At 38.2% G+C, this 14,937-nt stretch overlaps 1 protein-coding gene across 1 annotated transcript; it reads left to right on the forward strand.

Moving 5' to 3' along the window:
* The first annotated feature begins 453 nt into the window (after nucleotides 1-453).
* Nucleotides 454-5,148, forward strand: LOC144641422 (synaptotagmin-6-like). The gene is made up of 4 exons (XM_078500438.1): nucleotides 454-1,481; nucleotides 2,181-2,535; nucleotides 3,111-3,231; nucleotides 4,729-5,148. The coding sequence occupies exons 1-4, from the start codon at nucleotides 1,360-1,362 to the stop codon at nucleotides 5,031-5,033; spliced, it is 903 nt and encodes a 300-aa protein (XP_078356564.1). The 5' UTR covers nucleotides 454-1,359; the 3' UTR covers nucleotides 5,034-5,148.
* The last annotated feature ends 9,789 nt before the right edge of the window (nucleotides 5,149-14,937 follow it).

A 14,937-nucleotide genomic window follows, 5' to 3' on the forward strand; every position in this document is an offset into this window, starting at 1 on the left:
AAACCTCTGAGACATCCAAAACAAGCAACTTCAACCAGTCACGCTTGACTGGAAGAAAAGTCCAGGTACCTTATTACATGAAATTTTCGCGACACCTTAATTTCGCGAATTTCGCGATTCCAAAAAAATCGCGAAATTAAAGTGACGCGAAAAATAAGTGTCGCGAACATAACATGCCGCGAAAATTAAGTGACTCACATTATATCAACAATAAAAAAATAAGTTTAGTACCACTGAAGGAAGGATTTTCAGTGTAAATGGATGTTGTCGTCGATTGACTCAAGAACAATAACTCATGCACGTACAAACATGGCCTACTTGTAGACATTGTAAGAAGTGCTCTGTTGTGCTATTGCCGAGAATTAGTCCAGTCCTTGCGTTTTTGTTAATTTTGACGTTATTGTTCCTTTGATGAAGTCGTTTTATTTAATTCAAGGGCATGTTAAATAACATTGTCAAGGAAATGTCAATTGTGTCTTACTCAAAAACGCGAATTTAAAGTGATTCAAAATACAAAATTTTTGCAAAATCGCGAAATTTAAGTGTCACTAAATATACGAATCTCAAAATTGCGAAATTATTGCAATAACGTGTCGCGAAAATTTCATGTAATAAGGTATTATTTTGTACCATGTGACCGTAAGATGCAATGGGCCCATTGCCGTTATAAAGGAGTACAAACTATAGTGTGGAAAACAAACAGAACAAAAACTACCCAAAAAGTGGAGTAACAATTTTATAGTAGGACGTTGCAGAAACAATGACTTGCAGTTAGTGCTTAGCTTTCGCGCTCTCGAAAACTCCTTACGAGTATTTAAGGATGTAATATTGTCTTCATGTACCATTCTTGATTCATTTATACACACTAACAACGGTTTGCTAGATGGAAATGCCTTTGTCAGCTCAAAGCTATTGGAGTTGTTAATATCTTTTAGGCAATTAATCTCTATGAGCATAACGCGCACTTTGTCTTCTTAAGGCCTGGCTAAACTAGGAAACATTGTTTCTTGTCATGTTTCCTAGGTGGCTAAATTAGCGAGAAGCAAGGAAACTAGAAAACAATGATCCGAGAACAAAGTGTCACGCATGCGCACACGCTAGTCAACATTGCTTCCATGGTGGCTGAACTGGGCAACATATGTTTCGGAAACAAAATTTGTGTCCGGGAAACAAAATTGTTTTTGACCTGAGGCAGAAACATTTTTTGTTTCCGTGAAGCAAAATTTGTTATTCCGCAACATATGTTCCTGCGCGGCTAAACTAGGAAACATGTGCATCCGAAACAACGTTTCCGCAACAATGTTTCCTAGTTTATAATATAACATAAATCAACATAAATGTTGAGTTTGAGTAATGTAGATGCATAAGTGTGAAGATTCTTTGCAGAGCGAGGAGAAGTTAGTGGAGACAGGATTAATGAATGTTCCACCCGAGAAAACCGCTGGGAAGATCAAAGTGTCGCTACAGTACGACTCCATGAGGTAACAGGGTCTTGAGCGCAAAGGCCTGCATGTTGTTCCCCAGTGTCGTTGGTACTCTCTAAGAGGAGTCACTATTTTGAGCTCCTATTATCGCTTTGAAGCTTGGGCTATTTCCAACCCAAACTTGACTTGTAACTGCAGGAAAGAAAGCGAAAGTATTTTAAAGACAATTTTATTTCTTGGAAGTAGCAAAACTTCAGATTTAGATTTTAATGTATTTTAATATTTTAGATCTGTGACATTTGTTCTTCCTTTTAGATTTTAATACTTTTTTATTTCCCATTTTTAACCTTAGTTAGTAGTATTTTAATTCTTGTCCTAGTTTTTAATCTTAGTTAGTATACAACATGGGTTTTGTCTTTTTATTGTATTTTAGATTTTAATGTATTTTAATGTTTAACATTTATTTTCTCAGAGGACCCTCCTGAAAACCACCCCCTAGGTGATTGGAGGCCTCCTCTTAAAATATTATTTATTATTATTATTATTATTATTAAAACTTTGGTCTGCAAGGCGTCCAAAGTTCTCAAAGTCACATATCGTTGAGTGTCAAAAATGGAAAGGAGAACAGTTTCCTAGTCGTGAGTTTTGCTTTCGCTTGACGATATACGAGTTAAAAAACAGCCTAAAATCTTAAACTATGTTATACATACCCACAGTTATAAATTAATTTATATTTTCGACTATATTTGTTCCCAGGGCTACCCTGATGGTCGTCATCCACAAGGTCCAGTTGCAAGAAGTTCCTTCCACGCGAACTGATGACGACAACTATTACGTCACGCTCAAAATCTTGCCGCAGAATCACCGCTCTTTCCAGACCAAAGCGGTCAAAAAGTGCAAGAATCTTGAGTTCAAGGAAAAGTTTGAATTTCGCGTGGCATACGAGAAGCTCCAGGCACAAAGTTTGAAGATGACGCTTTGTTGTTTTGATCGCTTCTCGCAGCACGAGCCGCTTGGTGATCACACAGTGCATCTCGCTGATCTAGAGGCCCGCGGGCTCAGCCTTTCAAGAGAGATATTGCTGTTTCGTAGTATTCAAGCCGTTCAAAAGGTAAGTTCACTAACAGCCGGGTGCTTGGAGCTTGGACCTTAGATTAAATTCGAAATTTAACCAGTTACGTGTCCTCTTTGGTTTTTGTCACTGGCTCAAAGTTAAGACCCGGCTTACGATCTGGAATCTTCATCCAAAATCACGTTGGTTAAACACTTTTGAATAAAAACAAAAACAAAAAATGCGCGCGTGTTTACGCACGTTGTCTGATGAAAAAAAAAAAGAAGAATTTTACACAAGCCAATCTGGGTTTCTTCACCTATTTGTTTGTATGGCGCGATGCAAAAAACATCGTTTTCTAGAGTGGCCCACTGCCTCTGCGAGGAACAACGCAGGGCTAGGCAACTGGCTCTTAAAACATAGACGGCATGGCATCCGAAAAGGGCTATACTCTTATATTGTTCTTCAAGAATCAGCCCTGGTATTTGAATAGAACGAATATCCAAAATATCACTTCTGTCACTTTTTCTCATTCTGTTCCGGCTTGGAGATATCCCTGGGATTAAATCTTGATTACCGTTGAAGCCATTAGGGTTATGGACGGTTACCTGATGTAATTCTATTTTATTTTCCAGGCGTCGGGTGTTCTTGGGGAGTTAATGATTTCCCTGGGATATCTCAGGCTTACTGAGAGATTAACAATAGTTATAATTAGAGCAAGAAACCTTCCTGCAAATGAAAACCAAGAAGATCCAGGCAAGTAACTTTTCTTTAGATAACTGATCATTATATAATTTCCCCTTTAATATCACTTCAATACATTAGGGGAGGCGCGATGGCCAAAAAGTTAGTGCTGACTCCAGATCGAACGGGTTCTGGCCCTCGCCGGGGTCATCGTTTTGTGTTCTTGGTCTGGAAACTTCACTCTCACATTGCCTCTCTTCACCCAGGTGTATCAATGGGTACCGTTGAATTTAATGCTGGGGTTAGCCCTGGGAGGCGCGGTGGCCTAATGGTTAGCGCGCCGGACTCCGGAGCGAGCGTTCCGGGTTCGAGCCCTGGCCGGGGTCACTGTGTTGTGTTCTTGGGCAAGACACTTTACTCTCATAGTGCCTCTCTCCACCCAGGTGTATAAATGGGTACCGGCGAAATAATGCTGGGGGGTTCCCTGCGATAGACTAGCATCCCATCCAGGGGGGAGTAGAAATACTCCTAGCTGCTTAATGCTAAGGAAACCGGGATAAGCTCCGGCAGTATGCGCCACTTTGGCTCGAAGCTGACCTTTTTTTTTTTAGCCCTGACTTAAACACAAGTCATCGCAAGATTGAAAACTTCAATCTACTTGCTACTGCGTTTGGCCAATTTTTTACCCATCAGCCGTATACGAATAGTGATATGATTGTTTTGTTGACGATTATTCAGATTATTTTCAACTGATCTTTCTACTTATCTCCTCTCCTGTTCTATCTAAGGGGAGTGGGCCGAATGGGCCACGAACTTCCTAGGGGGGAGGAGGTGTTTGGGCATGCCCCGAAAATGTTTTGAAATGAATATGCGCAATCTGGTGCATTTTTCAGACACAATTAGTGTCCTTAGACAGGGACTTAGGCCCGGTTCAGACGCCGATCTTTTCATGAGCCGAACCTAATTCCTTGAATTAATTAAGTACATGAAAAGATCGGCGTCTGAATCAAATTAGAACGGCTATTTCAATTTGGAACGGCTCACCCGTTCTTTCCGCCTGGCTTGGCCGAGAATTTCGCCTGTGAAACGCCTTTGGAACGGCTTTGATTCAGACGCCGTACTTTTCATGTGCCGATCCTAATTCATAAATTATTATAATGTATTTTGCCAGCAGTTTACTTCAATTATTGGAACTGTATTAGGAACGGCCTCGGAACGGCCAAAAAGTACGGCGTCTGAATCAAGAGGCGTACTTTTGGCAATTTGGGTCGGTCCAAATTCGAATTGAGTTCGGCTCATGAAAAGTACGGCGTCTGAACCGGGCCTTACTTACTTCATGTGCACTGACCTCGTCGCATCTGGATGACTTTTTCGATATAGTTACTTATATACTGTAATGATAACAATATTTTTTTTGGTGAAACTTCTACCCCTCAAGTACCCTAACCCTGCCTGTACTGAAGTTTTACATGGGGGGGGGGGGGGGGGGGAGGAGCAATAATAACGAAACGACCGGCTGATTAAGATAGAATAAAAAATATGTTTATTCGTTTGTGTCCTGTTATGTAGCCTCCTATGTGGAAGTCTCCCTCATCCACGATGGAAAAATACTCAAGCAAAAGAAAACAGTTATAAAGGAACCAAACAGAAATCCGGTGTTCAACGAAACTCTAACATTTCACATCCCAATCGGGATCTTACACCAAACAAGTTTTATGTTGGCCGTGAAGAACCAGATGTCAGAGAGGACTGAGGAAGAGCTACTGGGAAAAATCTTTCTCGGCCCAGCTTCCACCGGAAGCCAGTTTGATCACTGGAACGAGATGAGAATTAACAACAAACCAATAGCACGCTGGCATAAGCTGCTTGATTGACAACTGTAGTGCTTTAAATGGGTTTTCCTCATGAACATTAAGAGGACAAACAATGTGTTGTTTGTTGAGCAAAATTTTGTATAATACTTAAAATGCAACGAGATATTGTTTGGGTCGTTCGATGTTCATTGATATCAAAATTCTTCCTTTCAGACAAGATATGATTCCTAGTTTTAACCAGCTTTTTTTTTTTTTTTACAAAAAAGCACTTAGCGTAAAGATAATTTTGGAGTTCAGAGAATTGCAAGGGAATCCTAAATCATTTTAGCTGATCCAGTTATTTAAAATAATTTAAAATTGTAGTTGACGTTGTTTTCCGCAAGCAAGAAGCAATGCAAGAATGTGAAGAAGTAGTTAACTCCTTCTTTCCCAATTTACGAAGTATCAAGTTTATCTCCCGGAGTGAAAAATGCTTCAGGAAAACAACGTTATCTACTGTTTAAAATTTTTTAAAACATCGCCGGAGGGTAAATTAAAAATTAATGTTTGGTGTGTGGCCCCTTGAAATTATAATTTGTAATTCTCGTCTTCATGCCAGAAAATAATGCCAAAAGTGGCAATATTTAAAAGCATTGCTACTTTTTTATCGTTATACAGCAACATGGCTTAAGCTATAGAATGCGTTGTGAATACCATTGAGATCACAGGCTCGATATGTGTCGGTTCATAACCAGGGAAAGGGCTTTTAACTTAGAAAGATGTTTTTTCAGTTTATTTTTTAAAATTGTTGCTTGGAATTTGCTTCAAATGCTAATCAGTATCGAGTCAGTGCTGTTATATTTTCTAATTTGTTTTTTTTTTTAATGGTGTATAAGGGGTAAAATTATAACGCTACTCAAGCTAGTTTTTAAATTACATTTTAATGAATTAAACGTTTGAAAGGAGCAAGCCTTGGAAAGGAGTTTGTCTCTCGTATTTCATAGTTTTGTTTGAAAGATTTTATCATTGTTCCTTGACTCCAAGTATCCGTATTATCAAGATAGCTTTAAATATTTACAAGGGAAACTCTCTGCCAATTAAAGGGACACTGTCATCAGTTTCACTTCAAAATCTCAAGAGCCCAAAGTCATATGGAAACTACAAATAGTGGTCCAATTTTGTTAAAAATCACCACGCAAGTGTACTGAGGCGATAAACAAGTCATATTATTGTAATGCCATCAGGAAATAAAATCTTAACTTGAAAAAGTCAGGCCGGTTTTTTGTAAGTTTTGTCCTGGTGGACTGGAAAAACACCAACAAATTATTATGGCTCCCTTCTTCCTTCAACAACAATTTACTTCTACTTTGTACATGTATAACGTGGTTTCTTTGCGTTGGTTTGATGTAAATCTTAACGTAGATATGGTAGACCAGCAATTCAAAACGATCGCGAAGAATTGGGGCGAGAAAAAGGAAATAAGCCGAGGGAGTGTAGCCTGCGTTGCAGCCGGACACGTCACAAAATCCTTGTTATAGAAGTATACCGGTGGTTAGACAGTCTGCGACGCGGCTAAGGGACTGGAGCAGAGAAAAATTCTTGTCATTCCAGGCGAGGGATAAGAATGCACTTCAACTTATCATAAGTACATTGCTGATTTTTTTTGCCACGCCAAACTCAGCCTTCGGCTCTCTATCCTCGCTCGCGCGCTGTAGGAAGATTCTAGGAATGCTAAAAGGATTTTTCCAATATCTCGTTTCAACAGTTTCTTACTTTAACGGCCGAACATACCGTACCCGTTGGGTGGTTAAACGTTTATTCCGTTGGAATGGCTAAAGGGAGAGAAATTTTCTAAAGATGAATATGGCTTGACGTGACACCGGCTTCTTATTGGCGGCTAGTGTGGGAGTTGATACTCGCAAAACAAGTTGATGACAAGTTTTCTGTCACTTTGTTACCTTTTTTTCCCGTCAAACTCATCTTTGTGTTTGTTCGGAAATAAAATGATTCCAGAAAAGTAATTTTAACCACAGATAATGACTACTGAATCTAAAAGCGGATTTTAGAAAAAGTCTAGATTGTGTGTGCGGATGAAACGTTTATGTAATCCGTTTTAAATGCCAGTCAGGCCAAATCTCCCACTGCACGAGACTAAGAAACAACAACAACAATAAAACAATCAAATAAAAGAACAAATATCACTGATTTCAAAAGGTTTTTACAGAATTCCTGGGTACTAGTTTATTTTCACGATGATTTATTTCTAGATCTTGAGATCGAGGAAGAGGAAGAAAAAAATACACGAGTTGCCAATGTTTTGTTTTTATTTGGCCTTACATGATCCGCGTCACAGCTTCCCGCTGTAATCCTAGACGCGCTATTCTCACATTTCATTTTACAGCACTTCGATCGACAATCTGGAAGCAGTGTTTGAATTCTGTGCCGTCTGTCTTGTAATAATTTCAAGGAAAGCAGTGGGAAGATTTCAAGTTATCAAGAATCGACGACATTTTCGCTAACTGAAGACAGATACTGGTGAAATTCATGTGGTATGAATCCGCCGAAGCAAGAGCGGAACTGCTTTCATAGAGAGGTTTGTATCTTTCTCAATTGACCTTAATTCCTTCACACGTTGAAACAAATACAACGTAGTTTTCCTTGTATATAACACATCAATTGAAGTATTACGTAGTTAACGAATCGTTATCCTTTACTACATAACTTTAAACATCAGAGTTTTTTCAGTAGTTGATGTTGTAAAAGGTGATCAACGATACATTTCTAACCACTCGGCGTTCTAGAAAATTATGTTTACTATAAAATCACAACCTTTATTGAACGTACTTTGATTTGGTTCCTCAGTATGTTTGTTAAATAGTGAAAGACTGAACTGTTCTAGCCTAAAATCGCGCGCAAGGTATAGTAAATTATTTTCACCATGTCATGTTTCGAATGTTCGCGTTCTAAGGTTGTTTAGAAAGAAAACGTCGAAGATGCGATGAACACTCTCTCGATCTGCTGTTATCGCAAATGCAATCATAAAATAACCACAGGATTAGGCTAAATGCCAGTCGAAGATACATGTAGTCTGTAGATGGCAAGTAGCATATCAGTTTCTCTTTATTAAGCTCTGATCGCGCGCGATTAGATTTTACTTTAAAATTCGGAGTTCATATTTAGCAGAGTTAGTTATATATGTTTGTACGGGATCAAGTTTCGCGTGGCCATGAAGTTTACGGTCACGTTTCTTTTTTAATTGCGGTCAGACGGCGTGCTTCTGGAACAACGGTGCATGAGCTACAGTCAGGCCTGAGTTAGGGGTGTTGGGGGAGAGAACGCAGAATGAAATAGAAAGCTCCTCGCGCGCACCCGTGCAACTCTCCCTTAAATAGAGGGAGGGGGGGGGGGGGGGTGAGGGTTGTTAATGTTCTCTATAAAGTCAAAGGTGTGAACTAAAGTGATTTATATTTAACATTGCTTCTTGCTGATTACTATAATTTGTTTTATTGTAAGTTCTGGGAATTTTAGCTGCACTGTACACATTCAATAATTTATAGACCTTATTCTTTGATAAGTCAGTTCTCAAACACTTTATCATCTACTATTACAGAAATGGTATGAAACAATTGCCGTATCATTGGTCGATAAGTTGTGATCATTTTCTTGGCATAAGTGTTTACCATAAAACCTTTTTAAAACTCCCTTATTAATTTTAGCTTTCAGTGCTAATAACTCGAACATGAGCTGGGTGACTCCCCATTTCTTATTGTTGAGTTAAGTACAGCATGTATTTCCTTAAACTTTGCCAAAATTTGGCAAAGATTAAGGAAATTCGGTCAGAGCGGTTCAGAGCCACCTTAATATTTTGAAAATTTAACGTGCTCTGAACCGCTCTGACAATCATCGCCTTTGCATGCGTTGCGTGCCACTTTTTACATCTCGTCACTTGTAATTGTCTGCTTGTGAGAAACAAAATGCTTGTGGTGTTTATTTAGTTTTCCAATCAGGATAGGATGATGTAATTCACTTGGTTCTAAGCTAAAGTTTTAGTTTTAGTTCCTCCCCTTTCTTTAATACTTTATAATTTGAGACGTGCAGAAGCCCTCGTAAGCTTGCAATTCGACTGGCTCCTCTAGTGTAGCATTTATTATTTTTTTTGGAGCTAAGGGCATTGTTCCTGTTGTTTGTTCTATTGTTCTCTCGAAGGGTATGCCACCCGACCCTTCAATCTGAGTGCTTGGAACCAGGCCAAGCTATCAGCGGTATTTTATTTGAGCAGAACAGTACTTTATGTAAGACAAGCACGCAGCGATCAAAGTCAAGAGCACGTGGTTCTGCTGAAGTAAACATGTCATCGCGTGATTCCTGGCCCCGACATGGCCTCATTTAGGATCTTCAGCTTATGCACAACATTTTTAAGCAGCGCGCAAAAATTGTCATCGCTCACATCGCATTCGCAAACTAATATCTCATCAATTTTTTTACAGTCACCGTTTAAGACATTCTTTACTCGCTTTATTGTATATCTTTTTCTTTTTCTGCAACTTTAAAACTTTTCTTTGCCAAGCGATACCTCATATATCGCCGGTTATATTGTGATACTATTTTCCAAGTAGAATATTTAACCGCTTGCAAAATATATGAATATCTAAATATCACTCTCTAGAAGATTAATTTGTTTTTTGGTCACTTGGTTACTTTTGTTCACCATGTTGTAATTTTCAAATTTAATCGTTTCGACAGTTTATTTTAAAATCTTGCCCGCAGGCCTGAAAGATTAATCTAGGCTAAAAATGCAGTTTTGCCAAATCTTGATGCTATTCAGTTCTTTACGATGTACTTCACTTCGTTTATAGTGTATTTAATAAATTTTAATTTAAAAGATACGTTTAAAAAACTCTAACGTGCATCATAGTTCAACAGAACGTTTAAATGGTAAAAATATGATGAGGCTGGAATAAAAATAGATTGGAATTACAAACATGGTTGATATTAATGTCGCGGTACACTGCACAGTATTTTATAGAAAGACTCATATCGGTAGTTAATTGTGTTTACCAACTGCACAAGCCAGTTCCTTTCGATCTATGCAGTTCCACTTACGTGATTTTATTCCTCTTAGAGCGATCTGCTTACCATCGACGAATTTTCTAGTTCTTTATAATTTTTTCCGCATTCTGAAAAGACCTACAAGTTACGACACGCGTGGCGGGCGAAATCTCATTGGTGTTTACGAATTGCGCTTTGTTCAAATTCGCCAGGTTACGGAAAAACGTTATAGATTTTGCAATTCAAATTAGCTTATTAATGTCAACATGTTTTGAAGCCGTTGACCGATCAGTATAAATCTCGAAGTAACGGGAAGTTTGAAAATCCAGCTGATATCCTCTGTGGCAAATACCACTCAGATTCGCCATGTAAAGTTTAAATGCTTACAAGATGGTGTGGAAGTTGTTGTTGTAGATATGTAAACAAAATGGTTTATTCCCTTGTAAGAATTGGTAAGTCAAATTATTAGGTTGTTTTATGTGACGGAATTGAATGAGCTTTTGCAAAATATATTTTAGTTTGAAAATATCCTGTTATTGCCGATACTGTCATGTGATTTCTACCGATGTCTCTCCAAAGTTTTGCCGCAGCGACATCTTGCTTAGCCATTCAGGTTTTGAAGAGAGAAATCTGTACTTTTCAACGGATTAATTAAACTTTTCAATGGTCATTTATGTAAATATATTTGTATTTTTAAGGATAATAATCTTTTTCACTACGTATATTGTTTCTATTCCCAGCAGATGTGGAATCAAACTTAACAATCTCGTTCTTTACACCTCTGGCAAAGCTATCAACGCCGAATCTGAACATTATAGATCGAAACCGGAATTTTGAAATCCTTCACAGTTGCCTTTTGTGAGAGTCAGGTGAGTCAACTGATCAACGACCGGCTTTTGTCGCTCATAATTATTTTGAAGGTGTTTAATGAATATTTTAGCCTCATTTTTGTTTATTTCGGAAACGTGTGAAGTTAATTCAAGGAGCCGAGTAAAAGAATATTTCTTCGCACGTGACCAATGAAATAAAACGGTTTTCACACTTACGATCAATTAAAATGTTGAGATTTGTGTTTGCGAAGTCATGTAAATGAGAATCTGTTAAATCCTGCAGGGTTTACCAAGTTTAAGTGGCTCCGTTCTGTATTCGCATTTTTTCCTTTTCCTTTTCATTTATTTTTTTTTACTCAACCTGCTCTTTAATTAAAAGCGCAGTTTGTTGTTCAAAAGTTTTCTTGATAACAATGTAATAAATTTTACTCCGCCTTTGAGAACAATAGATCAGTAGGTTCACAACATAGCAGCTAGATGACTGCATAAAATTAGCTGTTTCTATTTTTCCCTGGCGTTTTGCAACTGTGAGCAATATGATGCGTTAGCAAAATAAGCAGAATAGGCAAAAGCAACAACCGATTATTAGTTTAAAAAATTAGTTAAGCATTTTGTGATCAATTTTGCCTCCGTTTTCCGCATTGGAACTCTGGAAACAGTTCAGTGATCGCAAGTAATTCTTGCTGTATTTTACTTGTTTTTACGAACTCTTTTTTTGGTTATTTGGAAAATGAAAATGAAAAAGATGTCTGTAACTACCACAAAATTCTCAGAACTAACAGAAAATAAATATTGGAATCAGCCAGGAGAAGTAAGACTCGAAAAAGAACCACTAACAAAACCGGAAAAATTCCCCCGTGGCGTAACCACTATAACATTTTCCGTGTTTCGAAAAGTTGTAATTTATCGTTTCCGATTTCTTCTTTTTATTCAAGAATTGAGATACCTTAAAACTTCCTGTTTTTGTTCCACGCTTTTACATTAGTTTAGCTGTGTTTACAAACTTGTTATTTGAGGACCCTATAAGAAATTCCGTCTCCGATTTCCTAATCCGCGTAAAATCCTCGCAACCAGCTCTCTCCTTCGCAGAGCCTCTTTCGTGTTCCGTACGGGAAAATGAGGAGAGGTGAAAAGTAAGCGCGCGGAGACTGGAGAGAATTCGCCTTCCTCCCCCGTGTTTTTCGACTTCCCCCAGTAAAGGAGCCTCTCCGGAGGGAGAGAGCGCAACCAGGGTCTTCCCTCTCTCCCTCGAGGGAGAAAGAAGAGAGGACCCTGGGAACGGGGTATTGAATGCGCACGAGTTCTAGGTAGGGCTTTCCACAAGTTGCTCGGCAACTTTTTAGCAACTTTTCATATTTCGAGCAACTTTTTCCCCTTCGAGCAACTTTTTTCCTCTCGAGCAACTTGTTGCATTTTGAGCAATTTCCAGACCGAAGATTTCCGAAGATTATCCGAGTGTTGTTCAAAGGTCATACGAACATTTACGAAGATTTACGAAGTTTGCCGAAGATTTTCGAGGAACATCTGAAGACGTTTCAACTTTCGGCTCATTCTGCATTAAAACATTACAAAACTCGTCAGGAAACATGACGTCATCGATATCTTCACGATTTTTCTCAATTAAAGAAAACTTTCTTATTTAATAAAATTTCCCTTAAATATGTTATTTAGATCCTTTTTTTGCTGTAAAATTGCAGAAAACTGGTTAGAAATCTAACCCTCAAAGGGAAATTAGCATATATTTAGAGAAATTCTCTTGATTAGAAGCAGCGTTTTGGATATTTTGGAGCAACTTTCGAGCAACTTTTATTATCAGAAGCAACTTTTTTGGATTTTTGCAGCAAATTTTGAGCAACTTTTTGAGAAATTACGGGCAACTTTTCGGGAAATCTCGAGCAACTTGTGGAAAGCCCTAGTTCTAGGCGCCCATCAGGCTTTCTGCGAAGTGCTTGGGGAATGTTCAGAGAAAGTTACCTCCAGGTAGAAACCGGAAAGTGATTGAAACGTTTAAATTGAAAGGCGCAGATGATATTCTCGGTTCGCTTGCAGGATTACCCACCTCTGTGAACAGAAAGAACCGGTATTAAATTTTTAAAGTCAACAAGCGAGAATGGTAGAGTGTAGGGCAAGAGTTTGCTTCAACTGTGATCAGCGCGCGAAACGAGCGAGAACTCGAACGGGTTCCCACCTCGTCCTTAGAAGTTTAGAATACGTCAAGGCCTGGGAGTGCGTTGCATGTCGGCGGTCGCGCGAGAGAACACGTTCCCGCTGCTTTGAATTCCGAGTGTCATAAAAATTCTGCGCTGGAAGGAAGCGCCTGGTCACTAAGCTAAACAGATTTAAATTCGATTAGAGCATGCCTCCCGGCCTCAAGTGTTCTCATGGGCTCGATGAGGATAAGTAAGTAGAGCACGCCTCAATAACAAATTCAATTGGTAAAAATGTTCAGGAAATATCATATCATTAACTTCTCTTACCAGGGATGAAAATAATAATAAAAAATAATCAATTAACTATTTTGATCTGCCAGTGTACTCTCATAAGAAGAAATTTTATTTTGTGATTATATAATTGTTTAGCGAAGTGGTTCTGGTAAATTATTTACAATTCGGTTACTTCGAGTAATTACACAGCAAGACCGTGCTTAGAATTAAGACTAAATAATATAATTAGATAATATACTCCGCGAAATTTCTTGCAGATTTCTTGGCGAGAAAGGAGTTGCCAAAAAAGAATGCTCTGAAAAAGTCGAAAAATAATCAAAAAAATTAGTACTTGTTTGAACTTTATGGAGTTGGAACTCAACTGGTCGATGAATTCAAAGGAACGATAAAGTCCGTTGAGGTCAGTCGTTGAAAGATTGAAGATATTCTCTTCCGCGGTCTAAGGTCAGGTTGTGCCTATAGTTTTGCGTCTAACTTTATCCTCAATTATTGTCAATGTTTTGTACCATTTTGGGTTAAAAACACTTTCCATTTCTCGAAAAACTCTATCACAACTTTAAGACATTTTGTAGTATTCGAAAAAAAACCTCAAAAATAATATTTTGGCAAGGTTTGAAAATGTCAGAATAATTAACAATTATTCATAGACGAGCAAGGAAAGATTAAAATGAGTTAGACTAGCTAAAAATTTTACTTTTTTAAACCGTAAAGCAATGTAATAAGTAAAATTTACTTGCGTAACAATTTTACCAAAAACTGAGGTTGTGTAGTTTGTTCACTACCGTTAACAAACACTCTCAGAGTTTTAGTCAGAATATTCTTTGTGCATAAAATGATGTAAAATACGATATCACCAAACCGGAAAATGGTATGTTTTGAATCTACGAAGCGACTCAATTTAATTTATCGCTATTTTGATATTTTATATAATATTCACTTTGATTACAAAATGACCGCATATCGAAATTAATAACTGTATGTAAGTGAAACAAAGCCGGCTAAAATGTTTTTGATTATACCCCCTAAATCTCATTACTTGCTTAATCATTTTTCGATCACTTTTCCTTTCAATCACCATGTCTGTTCTCTTCAGAGATGATCTTTACTTGGAGATGGTTGGAGAAGGGAAGTCAGTTACGTATTTCTTCTGGGGGTCAGAAATATTTTCGATTAAGTTTATAATTAAGCGATCGAACTTTTATTTCTTAATAAAATAACCGCAAAGCAAAAGGCACTAAAAGTTAATTTGCCCTGAATCAATAATGCCTCTTTTCCATGGGGCCAGCTCAAACGCCGCTCCATTCATGAACCGAAGAATGAAATGAAATGAAATGAACTTTAATGAAACATGATGAACTCTAAGTACAGCTTATGAGCGGCGTTTGAATTAGCGTGGTTTAGCAATTTAGTTTTGTGCGGCAAAACTGTCGCATTAATTACGCCGGCGACTTTAGAGCGGCAAGTGATTAGTCTTATGGTGGATTTCCACTGACGCGTAATTTTTTACGTGCGTAAAAAAATTAGAGACAATGTATGAACGGCTTGCGTACACGTTTACGCAGGCCGCTCATACATTGTCTCTAATTTTTTTCACGCACGTAAGAATTTACGCGTCGGTGGAAATCCACCATTAGCGATACGGTGCCCTTCTTACGGACCGAA

This window comes from Oculina patagonica, unplaced genomic scaffold (assembly GCF_052425735.1).
Source record: "Oculina patagonica isolate OP01 unplaced genomic scaffold, crgOcupat unplaced93, whole genome shotgun sequence".
Lineage (NCBI taxonomy): Eukaryota > Metazoa > Cnidaria > Anthozoa > Scleractinia > Oculinidae > Oculina > Oculina patagonica.